The following is a 23055-nucleotide window of genomic DNA, read 5'->3' as shown; positions in this document are numbered from 1 at the left end:
AGCACAGCCCGGCCCTGAACACCCAGCACAGCCCGGCCTCGACCCTCAGCACAGCCCGGCCCTGAACACCCAGCACAGCCCGGCCCTGAACACCCAGCACAGCCCGGCGCTGAGCACCCGGCACAGCCCGGCCTCGACCCCCGGCACAGCCCGGCCCTGAACACCCGGCACAGCCCGGCCCTGAGCACCCGGCACAGCCCGGCCCTGAACACCCGGCACAGCCCAGCCATGAACACCCGGCACAGCCCAGCACGGCTCCAGCTCTCCTTGCACACCAGCACCAGCCACCTTGGTGTCACTGGCATCACCTCAGGGGCAGCAGGAGAGGGGCAGCTGGGCTCCCTGGCTGTTCCCCTCCTCCCACTGTGAACCCCCTTTATTTACCCAATAAGACTGTCCAGCCATACAGAAATACTCACTTTTAATCAGACATGATAAATGGTAAACTGTCGACATTATTTTCCCCACATGGAAACCAGTGAAATCATGTGGACAAGGCAGAGTTGCGAGTTTCCACACTCCAGGTTAAAAAATTGTGAAATGCGTTAAAAATTATACATTTCTCTCATTTTTAAAAGATTGTATAAAAACCTGCAACATGTTCAACATTAAAAAATCCTTAACCTAAAAAAATAGCACCAGGGAGAGTTAGAAACCTTTAAGAAGTATCAAAAAGGAATTTCTGAGATCCCCTCCCTTAACAACATTTTATAAACTCATAATAAAAGGCAGCTCTTACAGGGAAAAACATTTCAAGGAAGACTTGTCTACTATAATTCTCATCAAGTGAGCTTAATGCCAAGACAATTCTCATTCCTCTTTTATCTTTGTTTACTTTCCCCAAGTCCTTTTTTTCCCCTCATCTATTTGTTTTCCTTTTGATCAGATAGGAAAGGATGTGAGATCTGGAGTATGTAAGATCAGGGATGCCATGGAGTGGAGGGCACGTGTTCACCCAGTCTGGAAAAATCAAGCCCATCAGACCAGAGGATGGCTGTCACCCTGAGCCCCTGCACTGGATGGCTGTTCACCCTCAGGCCCCACGCTGGGCTCCAAATGGGGACTGCAGGAACCTGGGATGAGGAATTAGTGTTGTGGCTGGGGTCCAGCTGGACATAAGGATCACATTGGCGAGGAGTCCAAAAGCAGCTGGAGCAGTGCTGGCAATGCCAAGGCTTCCCAAAGCCCTCCAACATGGCACAGAACCCACCCTGCCATCTTCCCAGTCCAGGGGCTGGTGACAAGAGGGTGTCCCCAAGCATTTGTCAAGCGTTGGATGTGCCAGCAGTGACATGGACTAGCCTGCTTGGCTTTCCTCAGAGTTTTCTTAACTAAGGCAGCGTGGTTTGAACAAGAATGAACCCCCCAAGGAGTTTTCTTGAGTAACCTCCAGGTTAAAACAGGGGAAAAAAGCCTTTAAATTACCTGGGCTTCCCTTGCTATCCATTCCCAAGTACATCCTTGGGTTGGAGACCAAGAGAAGATTGTCCTCAGAGCTCGGATGGAAAACTGCACGCAAGGGTGGGAGGCTGCTGTCCTCCACCACAAGGACAGGGGTGCCAGAGAGGTAGAAGGAGCTGGGAGAGAAGCTCTTCCCAGTTATGCTGTACAGCACCTTGCAAGAGAGCAAGCATTGATTGGGTGGAGGGTTGGTTGGCCCATGGTTTGAACCTGAATAATTTTGAGAAGGTGCCCAAGGGCTCTTCCAGAGCCCCGTCACAGGTGAACAGCAGAGGTAGGGGAGGACAGAGGGACCAAAGGGGGAATGGTTTCAGTGCATTGAAATGTGCATTGGAATTCAGAATCCCCAGAGATGCCTGCTGGAACAGTAGCCCAGTGGCTACGGAAAACCTGGTGGAAACGGACACAGGCACCTGCACCTTCCCGGTGGCCACAGGCGCAGCGTGCCCAGGACAGCATGGACAGCATGATAATCACTCTGGCAGAGCTGGAGAGTAGAGGAAGGCAATCAAGTGAGTACAGTGGTGGCCACAGGAGCTCCCAGTTTGGGGGTACAGCCCCAGGAGCCCCCAGGGTGCTGCCAAGCTGGGGCTGGGCACACAATCCCACCTCTGTGCACAGGGACACACAGGGAGATGGAAGCACAGGGGAGGAGAGGTACAGCCCCCTGCCTGCAGCCCCCTGCAGACCCCCCCCAGCAGTGGCAGTGCTTTCCTGCCTCACTGTCCCATTCCCTGTGCACAGCATGAGACAGGCACAGGAGAGAACAGTGCTGGTCCCTGCACTCCACGAGGGTTGGGTGGAATTTTCCCTGGAAGGAATGCCCTGCCACCACTGCTTGGGTTCATGACATCCTACATGACATTTGGGGTGCTGAGATTTGAGGGTGCCATTGACCATTACACTGTTCTTCCTGCTGACATACCACATTCATTTGGGAAATGGATGCTCCAAGAACATCTTCCTTTACAGGCCCTGGAGCCCAAATCCTCCCTGCTCCAGTTACTGTGTAAGCTTTCAAACCATTCAGCAGGATTTCAAAATGTAAGAAAAGGTTTTAGATATTTTAAAAAGGAAGTAGTGAATATTTGTAAACTACAACCAAACATATAAAACAGTATTTCTTTAGTTCTAGCTAGAAAAGTAATTCTATCACCTCACAGTTCAGTTTCAGCTACATTCAGGTCTAGGAATCTCCACATTCTTATGTAATGCCTTAAAGCAGCAATAGACATAAAAAACAACAAAATTAAATTTTATCAAAAAAAAAGAAAAAAAAAAATTTGGTTTTTGTATGATCCTGTGTTCAGTGTGTAACCTGAGCAGGGTCCCTTACACCTGCTGCTATGGTTTGGGGGTTTTTTGGCAGTTACTTCAAGAGGTTTTGTTAGTTTAGGAAAAGCACCAATTCACTGTAGTTCAGGTTTGCCTGCAGCTCCCCGGCAGCTGCCCGCACACAGACTGCTCAGCAAGCGGTGACTTCCCGGCTCCAGGCTAAACCGGAATAGTTAATGCTCTGGAGGATGAGGCTCCCCGTCTCATCAGTGATGCATAGAGCTTCGTGTGCTGGGTAATTAAAGCTTTGTCCATCATTTCCTACATATCACTGTTAGTCCCTTTAAAGAAGTTACCCTGCCAGGTTCTTTGGTTACAGACATTCCTCGGCTCTCCCGGCGAGGCCAGGCTGCCGTCCCGCGGCACGTGGCCGGGGAGGGATGGGGCCATGGCAGTCCAGTGGCCGTGCCCGCCCCTCTCCCGCCACAGCAGCGGTGCTGTGCATCTTTACCAGAGAGACGAGGGATGCTCCGTTTGCTATTCACAGGCAAAGTAATCCTTGAGCGGGGAGAAGAGGTGCCGGATGACAGGGACGTTCCACGATCCCCCCAGCAGCTTCTGGCGCGTCCCACGGCTGATGTTGGAGACATCCGTGTAGGCGAGGGGGAAACCAAAGATCCTGTGGAGCAGAGGCAGGAAAGGGGAGGTGAGGCAGAGCAGGAGCAGGAATCCATTTCCTTGGGCAGCACCGCTCCCAGGCCACCCCAAAGACAATGAGCATCGGGAGTCTCCTGTGGGGAGGGGATTTAGCTCTCCAGCATAATTGGAGCCCCATGTGACCTGAGCAGAGTCACCATTCTGGATGGGGCCAGGCTTTGAATTCCCACCATCCTCAGTGCCCTCCACCTTGTAGGATTTCCTGGCAAGGCTACTGTGTCTGGGCATCCAGCCTGCCTCTGCTCAGCAGCACCTCTGCAAGCATTGCCCTGGGGGTACTCCATGGAGATAGGACTGAGTAGCTCTGGGTAGCTCTGAGTCATGGCCTGGGCACTTTTCTTACAATCAGATGAAAATCCAAGAGCCATTTCACATAACAAAGGCTTGGAATTGTCATTTTACTTTCAAATGCCTTTAGCTCAGTGTTAACTCCAACAAATACTGACAATTTAAATATAAGCAAGCAAAACTATTTAACCCTAGTTTTGTTTACTAGCCAGAAGCATCCAACTAAAAAACTTCAGTTTTTTTTCTCACATAACTTCATGTGCAGGACTGCTTGTAATTGGATTTATCTACTCCCACTCCTTCTGTAGTGTTTTGCCATGAATTCAGGGCGCTACAGGGTGTGAAGTGTGGAGCAGGGTGCACTCATGCTTTGCCACAGCAGCTGCATTATCATGTGCACATCCCTGCAGGGAAGCTGCCCCTTTGGGAGCTCACTCCCAGGAGCTGGGCTTAGAGCCAGGGAGACAAAAAGCCCACACGAACAGGCACCACAAAACAAACCAAAACTACTGTGAGAGGCCCAAGAGGACAGCAGACTGATTGATTACCGGTCCATCCCAGGGAGGTTGCCCCAGAAGTAACGAGCTCGGTGGGCAGCTGATATCTTGATCGCATCAATCATAACTGGGTTACACTAGGGACCAAAAAGAGGGGAAATAAGTTAGAGGGAATGTTGGTTTGACTCTCTCCTTCATGGACAGCCCTTCCCACTGCACTGCAGGAACTTAAAAGTTTTCAGCAAATCCTCAGAATTATGTAGCTCCCACAAGACCTGTTTCACACCAGGGAACAGCCTGGGTGGCCACATGAGCTCCCAAGTCATGGCCATGGCCAGCAGCTATTGACCATCACAGGGTGCTCAGTGCTGGTTCCCATGGACCAGGATCAGGATTGTCAGCCTCCAGTGGTGATTTTACACCAGCAGTCCCTACTGACCCACAATCCATCCTGGCTACCACAGAGTTAAAACTCCTCCCCAGTCCCTAACCCACCCCCCTCCCTAGAAATAACAGGCATTGCTGGGAACAGATGCTTTCTGCAAGGCTGGCAAAACCCCTCCCCCAGAGGACTAGTGCTTGGGTTTGACCTGATGAAATCCAGACGGGAGCATCCAGAGCCAAGACTAAACTTGATTCCTTGGCATGTGCACCAGGCAGGGGTTTTCCAGCATCAGGGCCACAGGAAACCATAGCCAGACCCTCACACCCGGCACACCCTGCACAGCCCAGCAAGTGTCACCTGCTCCAACGCCTTTCCCACAGCTGTCAGCAATCCCTACCTCCAGAAACCGGGAAATGTCCCTCTTGTCGTTGATCCTCATGGCCACCACATTCTCAAACATCCAGAAGAAGGGCCGCTCCTCGCCTGCCTTGGGACGAGCGTAGTTGAGCAGGTGGTAGAACTCGAAGAACAGCCTCCCAGTTCCTTCTGCGAGGAAAAAGCCGAGCAGCAGGTTTGGACCAGCTGGGACACGGGCTGCGGGGCTGGGGGGCCTGGCTGCCCTCCTCACCAAGATGGGTACAGAGACAGCCCATCACCAATACAGCTTGGGGCTGAAACACCTCCCCAGGCTGTAGGGTGGCTCCATGCCCCAGAACATCCCAAGGTATGCAGCCCAGCAGAGGCAAAGCAGCCTTACCAAAAAGCGCCTTCCTGGTTGGATTGACAAGGGAAACATCGTCACAGGGGGTTCCACCGATTACCAGGTCAAAAGGACCCCACTCCTCAATCTGCAGAGAACAGACAATCCAGACTGTTAGGAGATGCCACAGAAACATGTCTCTGCTCCCCAATGGGCCAGGGCACAAGCCTGTCCCAGAGCTGGTGGGGCGAGAGCCGTGCCCCCATGGTGCCATGTCCCTCAGGCTCCCACAGAAGCAGAGCTCACATTTCTCTTGGTTATGTTCCTGACATCGTGCACGTAGGTGATGTTGCCCTCGGGCCGCACGGTGCCCGCGGCGATGGGGTTCTCGCAGATCTCTGAGGCAATGTACTTCTCCACTTGGATGCCCAAGTCCTTCAGCACAGTGTACCCTGCCAACGGACAGAGGTCTGAGGTCGCACTGCTCTCTTTAGGCTCCAAGTCTCCTCCTTCGTCAGCACCGCTTGATGTGGCCGCTCCTGGATGTCCTAGGTGGGTGTAGTCAAACAGCACTTCAGGGTGAGTAAACTTTTATTTGACCCATTCCTCCAGGCAGGTTTGCTTCCAGAAAGCAGAATGCCAGGGCTGAGTGAACTGAGCCAAACCAGTTGCACTCAGGCACTTCAGAGTACAGGTTACTGGTGTCCCCAAAGCTCTGGCTTCTCAGGGAACCAGCCATCCCAGATCACACTTGGCACAGCAGGAACACCTCTATGAGATGCCCACACACGCCCTCTCCTCCATCCCTTCCCCTTCCATGCCCTCTCTCAATCCCTTCCCTCCTCCACAGCCCTGTCCAGCAGAAAAGGGAGACCCTGCCCTCATCTCTCTTCTGATGGGGATCTTCCTGCTTTCAGCCCCTCCTCCTCACCACAATTTTAGAGACAGGTTTGAGCCCATGGAATGACTCATTCCCAAGGCCCAGTGCCAAGACCTGCCCAGCAGTGCTCCCCTACTGCCTCACCTGTTGCGACCCCATCGAACAATGAGAGCACTCGAATTGGTCTCCTCTTTGCTGGAGGAACTGTTGGGTAGATTTTGGGTGCAGCCTGCAATGGAGACAGTCATGAAACCCCAGCCCTGGCAGTGCTGCATTGTCCCATAAGGCTCTGAATGCAGCACCTCCACCTTCAGGACAGCATCTGCGGGACCAAGAGCCTGGCACCCTTGGAAGGGTGGATGAACAAGACAAGGGAGAGGGAAGAGGAAGTTCAGGTCATTCACCCTGCCCTCAGTGACCCTCTTCCCCACATCCCAGCACACTGGGCTCCCTGCCCACAGCCCTTACGTATTCCTGTCCCTTGTCACTGGTGAAGAAGTCCTGCAGGCGAGTGTTCCAGTCCTGCCGGCGCTGCAGCACACCATGGTTCTGCTGGGGCTGGCACATGTAGCAGTTCCAGGGCTCCTGCTCTTTTACTCTGGCTGACGACCCTCGACCCACCAGCACCTCCAGACACTCCACACAGAAGCACCTGCCCAAACCACAACAGCTTGTGTTTGTCACCCCAGCAACTCCTTTGGGTCAACCCCAGCTTCTCCTGGAGTCTCCCCTGCCATGCACAGGAGCCCCCACCATTTTACAGAATATTTTTTCAGGCAGTACCCTGGTTTTTAGGGCTGCTAACACAAGCTGGTGACCAAGGCATGGGTAAATCTCCTGCCAACCTCCACAGGGCTTATTCAAGTGATACTAGGCTCAGTAAGTGCAGGTAGGCTGCATTGGGCTCTGCTGCGTGGCAGGCAGCTGGGGAGAAGCACAGCCCCTGCCCAGACTCATGGAGCACCCTGCTTCCTGCAGCTCCCTGGGAATGATGCCAGGCCCTCAGCCCCAGGAGCAGAGACATGGAGCTCACCTGCAGCAGCTGCTGTTGCTACAGAGCAGCAGCTCCTTGCCTGCGCAGCAGACGGTGCAGTAGGACTGGTACCCATCTTCGTCATACATGTAGAAGTACTCCAGGAATCTATCCTAGCAAAAGGACATCCAGGAGCAGAGGAGGATATAGGATCAGGAGCTGTGCTCACAGATTTGCACCATTCCCTGTACACGATGAGAGCTCAGAGATGCACATCTTGTTTCGGGTGGTGAGAACATGCTGGGGGACAGCCCCACGGGAGACACAGCATAGCCAGGACGTGGCACAGCCAGCCCCTGTCCCAGCAGCACTGGCTGGACCCCAGCCCCATCCTCTGACCCCAGGCTCCTGCTCAGCCCCAGCACGACAGCACTTACCCTGCACGTCTGGCAGAGGCCCCCCTTGAACAGTGGGTGGAAGGTGGCCGGGTTCCTCCTCCCGCAGGACAAACAGCTCTCTGTGGGACAGAGAGAGCTACGCTCAACCCAGGGCGGGGACTCCTTACACCACACCACAGGCTGCAGAGGCTGGAGCCTCCCCTTGGAGCTGTGTCTGGATAAAGCCTGCCCTGAGAACTGCATCCAAATGTGGCCTGACCTTGGAACTGTATCCGGATGTGGCTGTGGCTCCCCAGGGAGGATCCGCAGAGCACCCTCTCACCCTGCACCTCACCTCAGCACCCTGCACTCACAGCACCTTCCCCCCTCCTACATGGTGCAGTTGAAAAGGGACCCACGACCCTTGCTGAGCACCCCCAGCAGCTCACACCTCTTCCAAGCAGAGACAGGGCTAGTGTTTACCTTCCAACTTCCCGCTGTTGCTCGTAGCTTCAGAAACCATTTGCTCTTTAGAAAATTGAAAAGAAGAAAATGGAAAAAATAATTTATTATTCCTTATGTAACAAACTCTAAATGCACTCTCCTTACAGGTGCCTTATTTCTTGCATTAGAAGTACTCCAGCTTTGCTGAGAGATTTGGGTGCAAAACCCACATCCTTTTACTGATGGAGATTAGAGCTCAGCATAGCAGCACATGGTCATGCTCCAAGCTGAGCCACTAGTGGGGCCCAGCCCATGTCTTGCAGTTGGGTTTGCTGGTGTCTTGTAAGGCACAAGTCAGCACCACTAGACCATAAAGGCTTTTGTCTTCAGAAACCAGGCTCATGGTCCCTGGGAAGAGCCAAGCCCTTTGCCAGAACGGTATCCCAGTACTCTCAGGGTGCACAGCCCAGGCCAAGCCACTCCCCAGCTCTCTCTGTTCATTACCTCGGGTCTGGTCCTCTTCCACTCGCTGCTCCTTGCTGTTGTTGCAGGGGTAGGTCTTCAGCCTCTTGGTGGGGGGACACTGTTCAAGGGACACCACCTCCTCTGTCCCATTCTTCAGCACCCCATTCTCTGCAAGGAAAGGGAACCTTCCTTAAGCATCCAACCTCAGGATTGTCCCAGGGCACCTCTTGCCAAGCCCTGCTGCCAGTTCTCACTTCAGCCACAGCAGGACCCTTCCTGGCCACCTGGGTCCCTACACATGGTACAAGGCTCAGCCACTGCCCATGCCCGATGGCTCCTGCCCATGCCAGCCCCCACCAGCCCCCAGCCAGCTGATGCCACCACCTCACCTGAGCCTTTGGGTGGCCGCAGTCCCTTGAGCCCCAGGGGTTTGAAGCCAGTGATTGCCCAGTCAATCATGGGCTTCAGCTGCTCCTCCAGTGACTCCCTGGGGCCAGTTGTAAACGTCTTCCCCGACCGGCTCCGGGCAACCTGATGAGGATGAGCAGCAGGGGTCAGGGTGACAGGGTGGTGTCCGTTAGGGGAGCAGTCACAACCTGCCAGGGTCACAATCCCAGGCCCCCTCCCCACCCAACACACACACACACACACACACACACACACACACACACACACACGCACACACACACACACACGCACACACACGCACACACACACACACACACACACACACGTGGGGCTTGGTGGCCCCAGGACAGTGGCAGCTGATCGATTCCCACTCTGGGACACTCCGGTGCCTCCATCCCTCCAATGATCTCATCTGTCCTCCACCAGCCCCACTGGAGCCAGAAGCAGGGACAGCCCAAACACACCTCTTGCCCAGATTCTGCACCCTGGAATTCAGCAAGTGGCAGGAAGAAAAGGCAGAAGAGGTGCCTGTGGGTCTGCAGCCCCATATGCTGACATGTGATGCATCCCTTGGATGGGGAGTGGATTCATGGCTGCTCAGCACCAGATTTGACTTCAAAGGGCATCCAGCACTGACCTGGGACACCTCTGGCCAGCCTGGCACTGCCCTGCTGCCATGATGCTGCCACGTCTAAGCCCTCACTGGGAGCCTGGCCTGGGGATCTGGAACAGTGAGACCCTGGAGCAGCAGCAGCTACCCCTAAACCCTCAGGATAAGCAGAGTCTGGCCCCACAGCTGCACTTGGAAATAATCTCAGCAGTGAAAGGAGGGTTTTACTGCACCCCATCCCACAGGCCCCCCAGCCCAGCTGGTTCAGCTGGCACCTCCTCACCCACCCACCCCTTGTGGTTACCTCCAGGGCGTGGTAAATGGCACGGCGGTAGGACACCAGCTTGTTGAACGTGGAGGAATTGAAATGTTGCCTAAAGGCCATCAGTCCCACAAGTTTGTCTGCCGAAACCTGTGAGAGAGCATCAAGATCCCACCTGTGAGATGGGAAAGCCCTGCTTTGTCATATCCCCCCAGCAGTGCAGTCCCCAGCTCCAGCACTGTGGCGACACAAGGAAGCCCAGTGGCAGCTTTGCCAAGAGCAGCAGTGTGACACGGACGGGTGGGTTGCACCCTCTGCCGGCACTGCTGGCGTGACACCAGCACGGCACTTCCTCCCTCCTGCCTGCAGCATGGGAGGGGTTGGATATCCTCACTGGATATTAGGAAAAGGTTTGTGGTTGTGCACTAGAACAGGCTCCCCAGGGAAGTGGTCATGGCATGAGGCTGACAGAGCTCAAGGACTGTTTGGATGACACTCTTGGGCATATAGTGGGATTTTAGGGCTGTCTTGTGCAGGGAAAGAGCGCAACTCTAAGATCCTTGTAGGTCCCTTCCAACTCAGGATGCTCTGATTCTGTGAGGGTGATCAAGCTCTGAGGGGACATCCCTTACCAGACAGGGGAAGCCCTGGAGCATGGACAAAACCCTGTGAAGTGGCCAGGCAGATGTCCCTATGTCTGGATGCTGTCACCAACCTACCAGTCATTAATTACAGACATCACAGCCATGAAAACTTGCCAGGGCCTGGATATGCTTAACACTGGGAGGGGAGGCCTGGGAGGCTGCAGGAGCACATATACCCCACAGCCAGCCTCAAGAGGGGCAGAAACATGCAGGGAAGGGTGTTTAGGGCTGGGCAGCAGGCTTACCTCAGAGAACTTCCCGTCTCCAAACCACTGCACCCACCGCATGCCCGAGACTGCCTGGCGCTTGGCCGTGGCTCTGTGGGAGACAACGATCGCAGGCCACCAGGAAAAACCTTTGATCTTTCCCCAGACGAGTTCCCCAATTCCAAATTCCTTCCCATCCTGAAAGCACAACACAACAGATCAGCCAAAAGTACAAACTCCTCATTTTGTCTGGGCAGCTGCGCAGGAGAGCCCTGGAGCACAGGGGACAGCCATGGTATGTCACCACGTGTGCCACGCGTGTGGAACCTCTGTGCACTGATCTACAGAAACTGCAACCCCTCCCTCAAGCACAGGGCCAAGCCATTCTCCCCCGGGAGCACTGGATCCCAGCCCTGATCCATGCTGAAGCTTGGTGGGGAGGCCTGTGCGTGCCAGCCCCGTGCTGAGCCCGTGCCTGGCACACGGCGTGGTGCATGCTCCGTCCTGCACAGCCCACCTGGCATGGGGCCCGTGCGTGTCCACTCCTGCCTGCCCTCCCAGGGTCTCTGCGCACACGGGGAAGCCTCGCACCAAGGTTGTTCCCTGGGTGCCCTCAGCAGATGAGGCTCCCCCTTGGCACAGAGCAGCAACTTCACAGGGCTCACAACTCAGCCTTGCTTGTGTGGCTACACCCCAGGGAGAGGACACCCACCCACCCTCTTCTTGTTCCTTCGAGGGAGAGCAGGAAATGTGGCAGAGTGAAAACGGAAGAAGAGCTGAGAATCTTGGTGTGACCTGTCGCAGGCCATGCTGGGTGTGTGCACAGCAAGGCACCTCACAGGGAGCAAAGTCACCTCTCTGCCTGCAGAGCCCTCCTTCCCAGCTTTGTTCTGCAATTAGGTACTTAATTATGCAGCAAGATGCAATTGCCCAATTCCTGCAAGTCTGGGGCCGTGCCCTGTGGCCTGCAGGCGCCGAATCCCGCTCTGCAGCCCCAGCAGCTTTGATTCTCTCCAGCATCCCCGACAGAAATGTTTTCTGCACATGCAACTGCCTGTCTCAGCAGGGCACGGCACACAGCACACGCATGCGTGTCTCGGGGGCCCCCGTGTACCACCACTGGCAGCTTGGCAGGGCTGGTCCCCAAAGCATCCAAGCCTGATAGATGGAGACAGACCAGCACCATCACACCCCAGGCAGGTAGAGGAGGAGAAACAGCACTGAGGTTTCCAGTTTATTTTGGGACAAGTCACAGGATCCTTGTGCTCCTGGGTGCAGGAGCAGAGTTCAGCCCCTCCGTACCTGGTACTCCAGCGCCATGCCCATGTCTCTGCTCTCTGACTCCTCTGCCCCCAGCTCAACAGAGCTGTTCTGCCCCTCCTGGGAGCTGCTACCAGAGAGTGTGCTGCTGCTCCGGGATGAGTCCTGGGAATCCTCCTCCGTCAGGTCGATGGTCACAGGTGTGGGCACGGCTGAGCGACGCCTGGAGCTCTGCATGGCGGAGACAGAGGAGCGTGAGTGCAGCAGGGAGAGGGACAGGGGAGCAGAGACCTGCCCCACATCACCCCCCATCCCCACATCACACCCAGCCCTGTGCCATGCCCTGCAGTCAGATCAGAGAGGGGGAGCCAGGGAGTGAGGGCACCACTGCAGCCATCAATAGAGAGAAGAGCCCTTCATGAGGCCATGTGCAGGAGAACTGCACTGCTTTTACTGCCAGCCCCAGAGGAAATGGTGCACCACTGCCTCCTCCCATTTTCCTGTCCCAAATCCACCCCGGGGTGCTCAACACACCCAGCTCATAGCAGGGGCAAAATACAGCATAAACACACCCCCTTCACAGGGGAAACTGAGGCACAAGGAGACTGCACCATCTCTGAAGATACATGACCAGGGCACAGCAGCAGTGCAGATCTCTGGAGCCCCAGGGAAGCCTCAGGGAAGTCCCAGGGAAGAAGCCCTGGCCCTGCCAGACCCTCACCCGCACGGGAGTTGGCAGGTCCCTGAGAGTCTCCACACTGCGTGGTGGTTCCTTGATCCGCATCTCGTGCCGGGTCCGCCCTGCCTGGAACATGAGGCAGAGGGTGGTGGGCTTCTGCCTGAGGCTGCTCTCCCACCCAGCACTGCCCCAGGGCTGCACCTGCTACCAGCACAGAGGGCTGTCACAGCATGGGTGCTCTCCTCACAGGGGGACACGGACAGTCTGTACCCCATGGGGCTGAGCACCACAGGCAGAGCCCTGGGGAAGGTGAGAGTAGGCAGATGAATGCTGGAGGCGCCTTGTGCTGAGCCCCTTTGGGACACTTTCTCCTCCACTGCACCTCTGCAAGGCTCAGGAGCCCCATTGCTGCAGCCTACTACACCCACGTGACAGAGAGATCAGGAGCCAGAGCTGGGAAGACTGGGATGCCAGGAGAACCACAGAGCACAGCAGAGCATCCATCCCAGGCATGGTCCCACTTACACACCCTGGATGCTCTCACACTCCCGTGGGTGCTCTTTCCCACAGCCAGCCCTGCAGCAGCACCCAGGGCAACCTTTCCCTGGTGGTCACAGTTACAGTCCAGCTCAGACTTGTTTCCTGCATCCAGCATAACAGAGGTTCAAAATTAAATGACATTTTGCAGTGAAGAGCCCTCAAACTAAACATAGTGGGAGAGTTGAATTTTCACCCACTGGACTTACGGCTCTTTCTTTTGGAAGCTGCCTCATTTCAGGCAGATCTCCAACCCTGGTATTTAATTCTATCTCAAAACAATACAGCCAGAAGGCAAAAATAATTCCAGACCCTGGAGGTTTGTCACTCTCGTCAACAAAAGAGGGTGGGTGAAATTGGGGTCCAGCCCCACAGCAGCTGAAAGCAGCTCACCCTAACATTGGGAGGCACGAGATGCTTCCATCTATCAATACAGCCAAGACTTTAAAGAAATTATCAGCATAATTATTAGGCTGCTGCAACATGCAATGGGCATTGCTGCATCCCACACCACCCCCTCCTACTGCTGTGGTATCATGAGAAGCAGGAATTTAAAAAGTAAAATATTAAACTGGTGAGCATTGCATCCATCACTGACTGTTCCTCTAGCACTGAGCACAAGAGAAGCCCAGATGGAAAGAAATGAGGATCCTGGCACCAGATGCCCCCCAACAGAGCGGCCCCAAAAAGCACCCTAGGTGTTCGCTTACCCTCTGTGCTGGCGCCAGATCGAGCGGCCAGGCCAGCTCCTCCTTGGAAAGGTCTCCATTGCTGTCCTTCTCCTTCTTCAGGGGCAGCAGCCCCAGGCCCCTGGAATCTGTGCAAAGACAGAGCAGCCTCAGGCTCTGCAAGCCCACCTGGCTGTGTCCCTGCATGCCCCAGCCTCCCACTGCTCCCACAGCATGTCACGATTTGGAGACACCAAAACCTCATCTCGGAGAAACGCGGCTGAGAACAGAGCCAAGTGGTGCCCCGAGGGCTCCCCATTGTGGCACCAATGCCCCAGATCACCCACCTGACCCTAAAACTGGGAGGGATTAGCAGCAAGCATGGGGACATTCTGATCTACTGCTTTATTTCTGAAAGCTCAGAGGCACAAGGAAGCCCCATGCCAGCTCTTCAGGGCTTGTCACCAGGTCAATTAAAGCAGGACCTTGTGAACCCAAGAGGTGGGATTTGGGAACGCTGACTGGAGAATCCCAGAAGCAGCAATGCAGCCCCTCAGGTCAATGGCACCCCTCAGGCTGAAGGGGCTCCCCTGCTTTCCTCATTCAGTGGGGGTTAAACTATCGAGGAGCAGAGCCAGCATCCCAGTATGGCACCCACTTCCACAACCATAGCATGGCCTGCACGTGCTACTGGATCACAGAAATCCAGTGGGGTCATGGAGGGACTCTGGCCACAGCCACAGCACTTCATGGCTCTGGGACAGAGGCTGTGAGATCCCAAACCCCCTGCATCCTTGCACATCCTGGGAGCACTCTGGGCTCAGCATGGTGACCCTCACCTGGAGTGCTGGGCTTCCCATTCGCTTCCAGTACAACGCCAGGTGCATTGTCCCCGTTGATGAGGATCAGCTTTGCCCTACAGTCTGCCTCATCCTGCCCGTGGCTCTTGTCCTTCTTCATGGTCGCCTGTAGAAGCCAGAATGGAAAGGAAATTCAGCGGTGCAAGGAAGCCCCAGGGAGGGCACAGAAAACATAGTGAGGTCCTTGAGCCAGCTTTCACTTCATGCATTTCAGCAGAGGGGTCTGACTGGAGATGCATCTAAATGTCCTGGGAAATAAAGGGCATAACCTCCACACAAATATGGTGGCCCTGAAAATCAACCAGTTCCATCTAAAAAAGATCCCAGACACAACCCACTTATCCTTAGGGAAATACCAGGTTTTCCCACAACGTGTGTATGCTGGCTCAAAGCTGCCGATCCCCAGCTCACTCCGGTAGGCCCTGTCTGGAGAGGAGTTGCATTTTCCTGGCCACCCTGCAGAAACCAAGGGACAGCCCAGCCCTGGGGACAGCCCAGCCCTGGGGACAGCCCACCCCTAGGGCACCAGGCTCCCTGTATTGTGGCTGCCCAGCCCAGAGGTGGGTGGGCTGTTCCCGCAGCAGTAGGACAAGCAGGCAGCCTGTCATGAGGGGCAAAGTCCTGGAGCCTGCATTAAACTCTCCCAGAGAGAAAACTCCTCCTGCCCCCGCTCTTGGCCTCAGCTCCCCCGCCCCAGGGTGAAGGGGCAGAGCAGGGGGCTGTGGCACAGCACCCCAGCACCCCCTGCCCTGGTGTCCCCCTGCAGAGCTGGGGCTCGCCTTGCTTGCTGCCTTCCTTCCCTTGGGCCTGTTTTCTGAGCCTCCCTGGCTCCTGTTTTCTGAAGTGGAAGCTCCCAGCTCTCCCAGAGGCACCCGGACGCCATGAACTGTGCTGCCTCATTGCCGGGCTATGGGTCTGTGCTGCAACTTGCCTCTTCAGCAGCACAGTCATTTTAGCAGCACGCAACTCAAAAGCTGAGGAGATTGCAGGGCTTTGCCCACCTACAGCCATGTTAGGAAGCCAAAGCAACACCCCCCTCAGCCCCAGGGAGACCCCAGCTCCAGCCCACCGCCCCTTCTGCGTCACTCTCGTTCTGCATCGCCTCCAACCACTGCCCTAACAATTGAGATTTCTGCTTTGAAATCGTCTGTCAGCACCTCTGACAAACAAAGACCAGTTGGAGTTCGATGTTTTGGATGCAGAGGGCAGAGTTAAAAACCTGGTAACACTCAAACACAAAGGAAAACAGGTGTCCAGCACCCACCTCCACAGGCAGAGACCCCGGTGCACATACTGCCTCCCCCCTCGACAAAGGGAGGAGAGGAATGGCACCAGACACTGCATAACCCCCCCCAGCTGTGTGTGCAGAAATCCCTCTGCTGCAGCACATCTGCTCCCAGACCCGACAAACAATTCCTGGGAGCTGCCCAGACTCGCCGCCTGCCCCCGGCCCAGGCGGATGGTCCCACATGGCCCCAGATGCTCCAGGATGCAGCAATCCACCACAACACAGCCAGGTCAGGGTCAGCTCCTCCTGGTCTGCACCCCCTCCCCTAGCCCACAATGCTGCAGAGCAGCAGCAGCCATGACTGGCAGCAATGCTGCCACCAAAACCAGCAAAAACTCACCAAAAAAAGTAAATGTCCCTTGGGAATCCCTACAGGAAGGCGTTAGGCATGCTGCTCTCCCAGCATGAGGGTGAACTGAACCAGAGGAGATGGAGCTGCATGAGGCAGGTAAGATTCAGGGAGAACAGGAGCAAGCAAGGATATCTCCCAGCCTTCCCAAACACCTGCACCCACAAAACTCCACTGGGACCCTCAGACAACCTCTACATTCATTCCTTTGTCAGGAACCGGAGTCCAAGAAGTTCAAACTTGCATCTCAAAACGGCTTTTCCTTTCTCAGCCCCGGGACTGCCTCATGCCCAGCACACCAGGCAAGGGTGTCCTGTCAGTCTAGCACTGGAGAGATGAAGAGCTAAGGTGACAGTGTGGCCAGGTGTCCCCAGGGACACAGCCAGGACTGAACACCTAATGCCCCAAGCTCAGCTTTGCCACGTGCTTAGGGAGCTCCCACATGGCCTTTATTCCAGTTATAAAGTGGGGAAAAAAGGGTTATCCCTTTGGATGGAACTGCTCGCTGGCAGAGCGGAGACCCACAGGTGACAGCTCTGTGGGTCTATGGCACAGGCCACCGGCTCTACCGCGAGCACAGGCACATCAGCTCCCTGCTTGGTCCGTGCCCTTCTCCAGCTGCATTGCCCAGGATCACCTCAAGGACATCCCATCACCATCCTGATGGGAAAAGGAACAGCACACCATGGCACAAACAGCTCGTTCAAAATCCCTCTCCCAAAATCCTACGCCTATGCAGGACTGCAATTCCCATCCCTTTTCCTGCTGTTTGCACCAAGTGCTGAAGCCACATGAGCCCATCCTGCTGCCCACTGCTCGCCCAGGGTCCCCTGCAGGAGCCACATCCTTGTGAGCTCACCCCCTCCTGCTAAGGAAGAAGGCTTGGTTCTTTGTCCTCGCCTCCCCTCGCAGAAACACCAACATGTGCACTCAGGGCATTAATAATAAGAAACAGAGCACTGCCCTCACATGTGTTGGCTCACAGGAGACCAACCCTGCAGTGTTTTTGCATTGCCCAGCACCCTGCAAACACACGGGGTGCTCCACAGTCATGCACTCCAGACAAAAATCCTTAAGGAGGCAAATAATGCAGAATTCCAGTTCCATTGCCGAAAGCTCCCCAAGAGCCGGACACCAGTGGCAGCCGTGGCACTGCCTGGTGACCAGGACCTGCCCTGCAGCTAAATCCCACCGAGAAGACAATGAACTCGCTGACTCCACAGCCCGCCTTCATTTTGCAATACCAGTTTCTTTAAGATTTGCCAAACTGGTCAAAGACCATGCCACAGTATTAACTGCTTCGAGAGAATTATGGTCCCTGCCTGGCCACGACTGCCGGCCACCCTGGAGTGGGCAGAGCAGGCAGAGTGGGCAGAACGTCTGGGCTCACCTGGCAGAGAGGGCAGGGTGGGCAGGGCTCACCTGGCCGGGCCATGCTCTGGACTGCATCCCTGCCCCTGCTCCCGGGGCTGCTCCTCCAGCCTGGCCCAGGCTGGTTTCAGTTTTCCTTGCTGGGAAAACAGGCCTGTTATCAGGTGCATGTCCCCAGGAGGTGGGGAGTATTCGGACTTTGCCTCCAGACAGGGGCATGCATATCAAAAGCTGGAGGGAAGAGCTTTACCCATGGCTGGGATGGAGCCATCGCCCAAGCCCTGTTTGAATAACAAAAAGAAATAAAGGACCCTAATGGCCGGGCTGGCTCTGGGCTGTCGTGCACACTAATGGCCTTTAAGTCTCCCAAAAAGATACATTTTCTTCTAATCCTGGAAAGAAAGGAGTTGCTGGGTTGGCAGTTCCGTAAGAAAGGCGCCGATTTCGCAGATGTGTTCGTTGGGAAGGGCAGGGGGCGAAGGGCAGGCTCCCCCTGCCCGCTTCCTGTGCCTGGCCTCTCTGCTCTCCCGCTCCGGCACTTCCCTCCATTTCCCCCGGTTTCCTCCTGCCCCGCTCCGCTCCCCCCGCAGCCCTCGGCGCTCACCCCGGCTCTCCCCGCTGCCTCTCAGGCAAAGCTGGGTTAAAGAAAAGAAACAAAACACAAACCGGCCCCTCCTCTCCCACTGCAGACCAGGCTGGAGACGTCTCCCGGACAGCCACCATCCCCGCCAACCGCTGCTCCAGCTGCTCCGGGCTCTTTACCATGTTCATCCCGCTGGGATCCCGCCGAGCCCCCCGGCGTGGGGCAGAGGCAGCCGGCGGGCAGTAGCTGGGGGCTGTGGGCAGGGCTGGAGGCTTTGGGGGCTGTGGGGGCTCTGGCGCACAGGTGAGTCCCGCTCAGCGGTGGCGAGTCTTCTGTCCGGAGTCGTCACTGCTTCATTCTCCCCCTGAACAAGAGGACATAAAGATGACAATGACACCTGGTTGTCCCCATGGCCGCCCGTCAAGGCCCGTGCAGCCCCAGAGACGGGACTGGGATACCCGGCCTCACTCCTCAGTTGATTGAAAATTAGGAAACTGGAAACTGAGGCAGGAAAGGAGAGTACTAGTACTGCTCAGGGCAGCACGCTCCAGCCACCCTTTCTTTGCCCTCTCCCGTTCCGAGGGAGGTCGGTGCAGGACCACCTCTTGGCCCAGGACCACACTCGCCCAGGGGTCCCCCCGCCGCTCCCCTCTCCCGGCTTCCCGGGACTTGTGCCCCACGCTGGGGCCGCGCCGAAGAGTTCATTCCTCCTTCTCCGAAGACGTGCCCTCCCCGGAGGGAGGGCACCCGGGCTGGGCAGGAGGCGGATGCCAGCAGAGCCCTCCGGTCGATACCTGCTCCGGCCACCCCGTCCCTCCGGATCGGCGCCGGGGAGGCTTCGCGCCCGAAGTGCGGCCGGGAACCTCTTTTCCTGCCAACAGAGAGGGAAGATGCGCTGTCAGATCCCCGACCGAAAACCGAAAACAAAGGTGTTCGGCCCGGGGCAGCAGCGCCACCGTGTCCCGGTACCCGGCAGCTCCCCACGGTGCCCCCGGCCTGGAGGCGGCGCTGCCCGGGACGACCGAGCCGGGCAGGGGGACGCCCCCCGATCCACCCCGGCCCCGCAGCCATCACTCGCCGTATCAGCGAGGGGACCCTCCCGCCGCAGTCGCTGGCTCAGCCCCGGCCCGGCCCCGCGGGTCGCGGGGGGTCCCGCACCGGCCCCGTGGTGACAGTCCCGGGACGCGCCCCCGGGGCTCGCGGCGCCTCCGCGGGAAACTCCGAAAGTTGCAACGGGACCGGAGGGGTGGGCGGGACCAGGGGGACTTAGGGGACCATGCCCGAGGCTGTGGGACCGACGATCTCCACAACACGCCCCAGAGCCGAGTGCCGGCAACAAGTGGCGGCGGGGCCCACCATCCCCTGCCCAAGCCCTCGGGACGAAGCCGCGAGTTCCCGGTTACCGGACACCGGGGCCGCCAGACCGGCCGGGGCGCTCCCGCCGCCGCGCTCCGGTGCGCCCGGTGCCGCCTTCCCCTCCCGCCTCATTGTCCCCCGCCACCGCCGCGGACAACAAAGCCGCCCACGAGGATGTGCCACGGCTCCGGCTCGGACCCTCCGGTCCCCCCGGTCCAGCGCTCACCTGCGCCGCGGCGGGACGCGCCGTCCAGCGGGGCCGCGCCGCCGCTCGCCGCTGCCCGCGCCCCGGCCGGCCCCCGACAGCCCCGCGCTCCGGTTACATGGCGCTTTAACCCTGCCCGTGCTGGGCAGCCCCTCCTCCTCCTCCTCCTCCTTCGCCGCCCCATGGCGGGGGAGGGGAGCGCGGGGCCCGCACCGCCACCGCACCCGACAGGCCCCCCAAGCCCATGGGGCGCGCAGCCCTCGGGCTCCCGCATTCCCCCAGGGCCCGCATCCCCCGGGGCGCCACATCCTTCCCCGCGGCGACTCCATACCCCCCCGGTGCCCCAATGTGTCCCATCCACTGCCCCACATCGCCCGGGACCACCGCCTAGCACCCCATATCTCCCTTGCCTCGGCTCCCCGCGTACCCGCTCCGGTGCTCTGCATCACCTCCGCGGGGCTCAGCATCCCTCTCCGGGGGCTTCACATTCCTCTGATGTCTCACACCCTCCCGGGCTCCCCACCCCCTGGTACCCGCCGGCGTCCTGGTATCGCCTCCACTGCCCGGCATTCCCCAGGGTTCATCATTTCTCCGGGGCTCGGCCCTTGGAGCCCCGCACAGCTCAATCCCGGAGGCAGAGGAGAATGCCTTGGCACCCCGGGGCCGGGCAGAGCCCTCTCCCACCGAGCCACCGCTCTGCCCTCCGGTTTCCAGCAGCACCATGCCCCACACAGCCCCATGCAGCACAGTCCCGCGCAGAGAACCGTGAGCAGACAAAGCCTCACAAGTTTTACACTCAGTTTTTGTTTGTTCTTTCCCTTTCCCGTCCAGAGTCAAGACACTTGCAGGGCTGCGCCGGGGCCAGGGACACAGCCCGCGCCTCTCCTGCCCCAGACAAAGCATCCGGAGTCCACGTGGGGTATAATCTTCCCTGCTCGCCTGTTATTACTCTAGATTCAGCAGAAAAAAAGTGTGTAACAGTAAGAAAAGGAATATGGTTATCCTGGTGTGATAGAAATGAGCTTTCAAGGTCAGGAGGAAATCTCAGTTAGCCAAAGTGTCTGAAATCTGCAGGACCAGCCCCAGGCCTGTACGGCAGGTTCCCCCAAACCACACCTCCATCCCTGCAGAACACAAGCATGAAAAATTTGGCAGCAAATGTAAAAAATGCTCTGCAAGTGAACAGGAGGAGCTGAGAAATCCACTCTGAATAAGCCCTTGGGGATACTAAACGTCACCATTCAAACAAACATGCACCACATAAACCTAAAACAAATTTGCAGCTCGGGCAAGTAGATTAAAACAGGCAAATATATTTTACTCCCATTTGTTTTTCCAGATTTAGGAAAGGGGAATGCTTCTGAGAGCTGTGCTCATGAGAGTTTCCAGGGCACTGTGAGGGTAGAATCAGCCCTTCCAGCATCCACGGGTTCCTCTCCCTTTCTACAGAAACCTTCCTGCTGCTGTTGGCCTCGCTGACCTGCCATCAATCTCCCGCCAGCCGAAACGCCCTCTTTCCCTCTCTGCCCCTCAGTTATCATTTTATTCAGAAGAGCAAGGCTCTGCAAACTGCTTGTGGGAAAGGTCTGGTACCAGACAAAGCAGCTCTGGCAGACGATGAGCAAAAGCCTGATCCTTTTCCTGTCTTTGCTACACACACCACAGAGAGATGCTGAGAATTTATTTCTGTTCAATCAAGAGGATTTGTATGTCATTTCACAGGAAACAAGGTACCTCTATAGAGGATTTTATATCCAGGCTCCTGCCACACATTCCAGGTACCTGCATCACACTCTCAGCAGCTCCTGTTGACCCAGGGCTGGCTGGCATCAGCAGCCTCTGTCAGAAGAGTACCAAAGCAGCTCCCTCACTGCTTCCCACCAGCCCTGTGGCTTTCCAGCATAGACCAGTGATGGGACACGGCTGTGTGGGCAAAGCTCCTCCACTCCAGAGCTGGAGCAGCTGCAAGGAGCAGGCAGCATGGCCAGGGCTCATGTGAGCAGGAAGGGAAAGCTGGGGGGTCCCTCACCATGCCTGGGCATAAGCAGCATGTCCCCCACACACCATGCCATGGCCACATCCCTGCCCAGGATGGAGGAACTCCCATTGGCAGCAAGGCTGGGCTGCCCAGCTTCTGCAAAAAGTGATTCCAGCAAGAACCATTCCCCCAGTCTGGCTGTGCTCCTTTGGCTGGCTGGCATCTCAAATTCATGGAGCCAGTGACCGATCAGCTGAAGGAGCCATTCCCTGTCACTATGACACAGTCGGGACTGGCAACATCCATTCACATTGGAAGTGACTCCTCATTTTGCACATGCTTCCCAGAAACCATTCCAGCTCTTCCACACATAACTCCTCACTCCCAACCCTGAATCCTTCTCTTCACTGAAGGCTGCTCAGCCAGTGTCTTCTCTGAAGTGCACCTGGGGTATGCCACCATGCCCAGTTCTTCTCTGTCCACCCAGTTCTCACACTCCAAATTTCTTCCTAAAATTCTCCTTTGCCACCCTGGCCAGGCAAAACAATGCCACTCCCTGCCCAGAGCTCTGCTCTAGCTGCCACCACCTCCCATCTTTTGCTCTGCACCCAAAGGTTTTAGTTGGGACCTACTCTGTGTATCACAGCAGTGTTCATGGAGATCCTCCACAAATAAAGCGATTGAGCAAATATGTGTCATTACCTATAGCTGGCAGCAGTGTAACCTTGTCACCTCCGGATCTTTTGAGTCCCAGATTCCCACATCCCAGTAATGGCTGAGCACTTGTTTGGTCTTCTTGCAGGCAGGGAGAAGCACCAGCACCATTGAATCAGCTTGGACAGTCGCAAGCTGGGGCTGAGAGCAGGAGGAACTTCTCTTTCCACCGGAGTTGGCAGCGATTCTCCTGCTGCATTCAGGCTTTGGGGTGCCCATGTTGTTGCACACACAGCTCAGCAGCTCTTTCCCAGCCCACAGTAATACCATTCTCACTGCACAGCATTCTTCACTGCAAGACCCCATCACAGCACATCCCACAGGATGTCTCCTCCTCTTCCATGAGTATCTTCATGGTCTGAGCCCTCACCCCAGCCCTGTGCTGGCCACCTGCCTCTCCACCAGCTCCACCAGTGCTGCTCCATCACAGCTCTCAGCAGCCAGTCACTCCTCACCACAGCTCCCCAGAGTAGGTCTCCTGTCCCTGGCACCTCTCTTGAGTGCAGGGAGAGCTGTGCCACTCAGCAGGGCTCTGACTGCTGGAATCAAGGTCTGTTCCTGCTGTGGGAGAGCCTCATCCTGCTGCCACATGTGGGAATACAGCCCCAGCCTGCC

General features: G+C 56.7%; 1 protein-coding gene across 6 annotated transcripts; it reads right to left on the bottom strand.

The window, feature by feature from the left end:
• Positions 1–1297: 1297 nt before the first annotated feature.
• On the bottom strand, positions 1298–23055 carry DNMT3B (DNA methyltransferase 3 beta). Of its 6 annotated transcripts, none has more exons than XM_058850919.1 (21): positions 22429–23055; positions 18982–19058; positions 18271–18551; positions 14576–14702; positions 13779–13885; positions 12574–12657; positions 11895–12083; positions 10632–10790; positions 9785–9892; positions 8852–8993; positions 8502–8630; positions 8037–8081; positions 7614–7693; positions 7237–7349; positions 6672–6855; positions 6348–6432; positions 5630–5871; positions 5381–5471; positions 5021–5169; positions 4290–4375; positions 1298–3415 (listed from the first exon to the last, which is right to left on the bottom strand). In XM_058850919.1, exons 3-21 carry the CDS (start codon positions 18373–18375, stop codon positions 3274–3276), a joined length of 2367 nt encoding a protein of 788 aa, XP_058706902.1. In that variant the 5' UTR covers positions 18376–18551; positions 18982–19058; positions 22429–23055; the 3' UTR covers positions 1298–3273. The 6 variants fall into 6 exon arrangements, with proteins under 6 accessions (XP_058706902.1, XP_058706904.1, XP_058706906.1 ...); XM_058850921.1 differs by having other exon boundaries at positions 5630–5862; XM_058850923.1 differs by lacking the exon at positions 12574–12657.

Source organism: Poecile atricapillus, chromosome 15 (genome assembly GCF_030490865.1).
Source record: "Poecile atricapillus isolate bPoeAtr1 chromosome 15, bPoeAtr1.hap1, whole genome shotgun sequence".
Classification (NCBI taxonomy): domain Eukaryota; kingdom Metazoa; phylum Chordata; class Aves; order Passeriformes; family Paridae; genus Poecile; species Poecile atricapillus.
The sequence above is the reverse complement of the archived record's forward strand: the minus strand, read 5'-3'. Positions and strand labels throughout refer to the sequence as shown.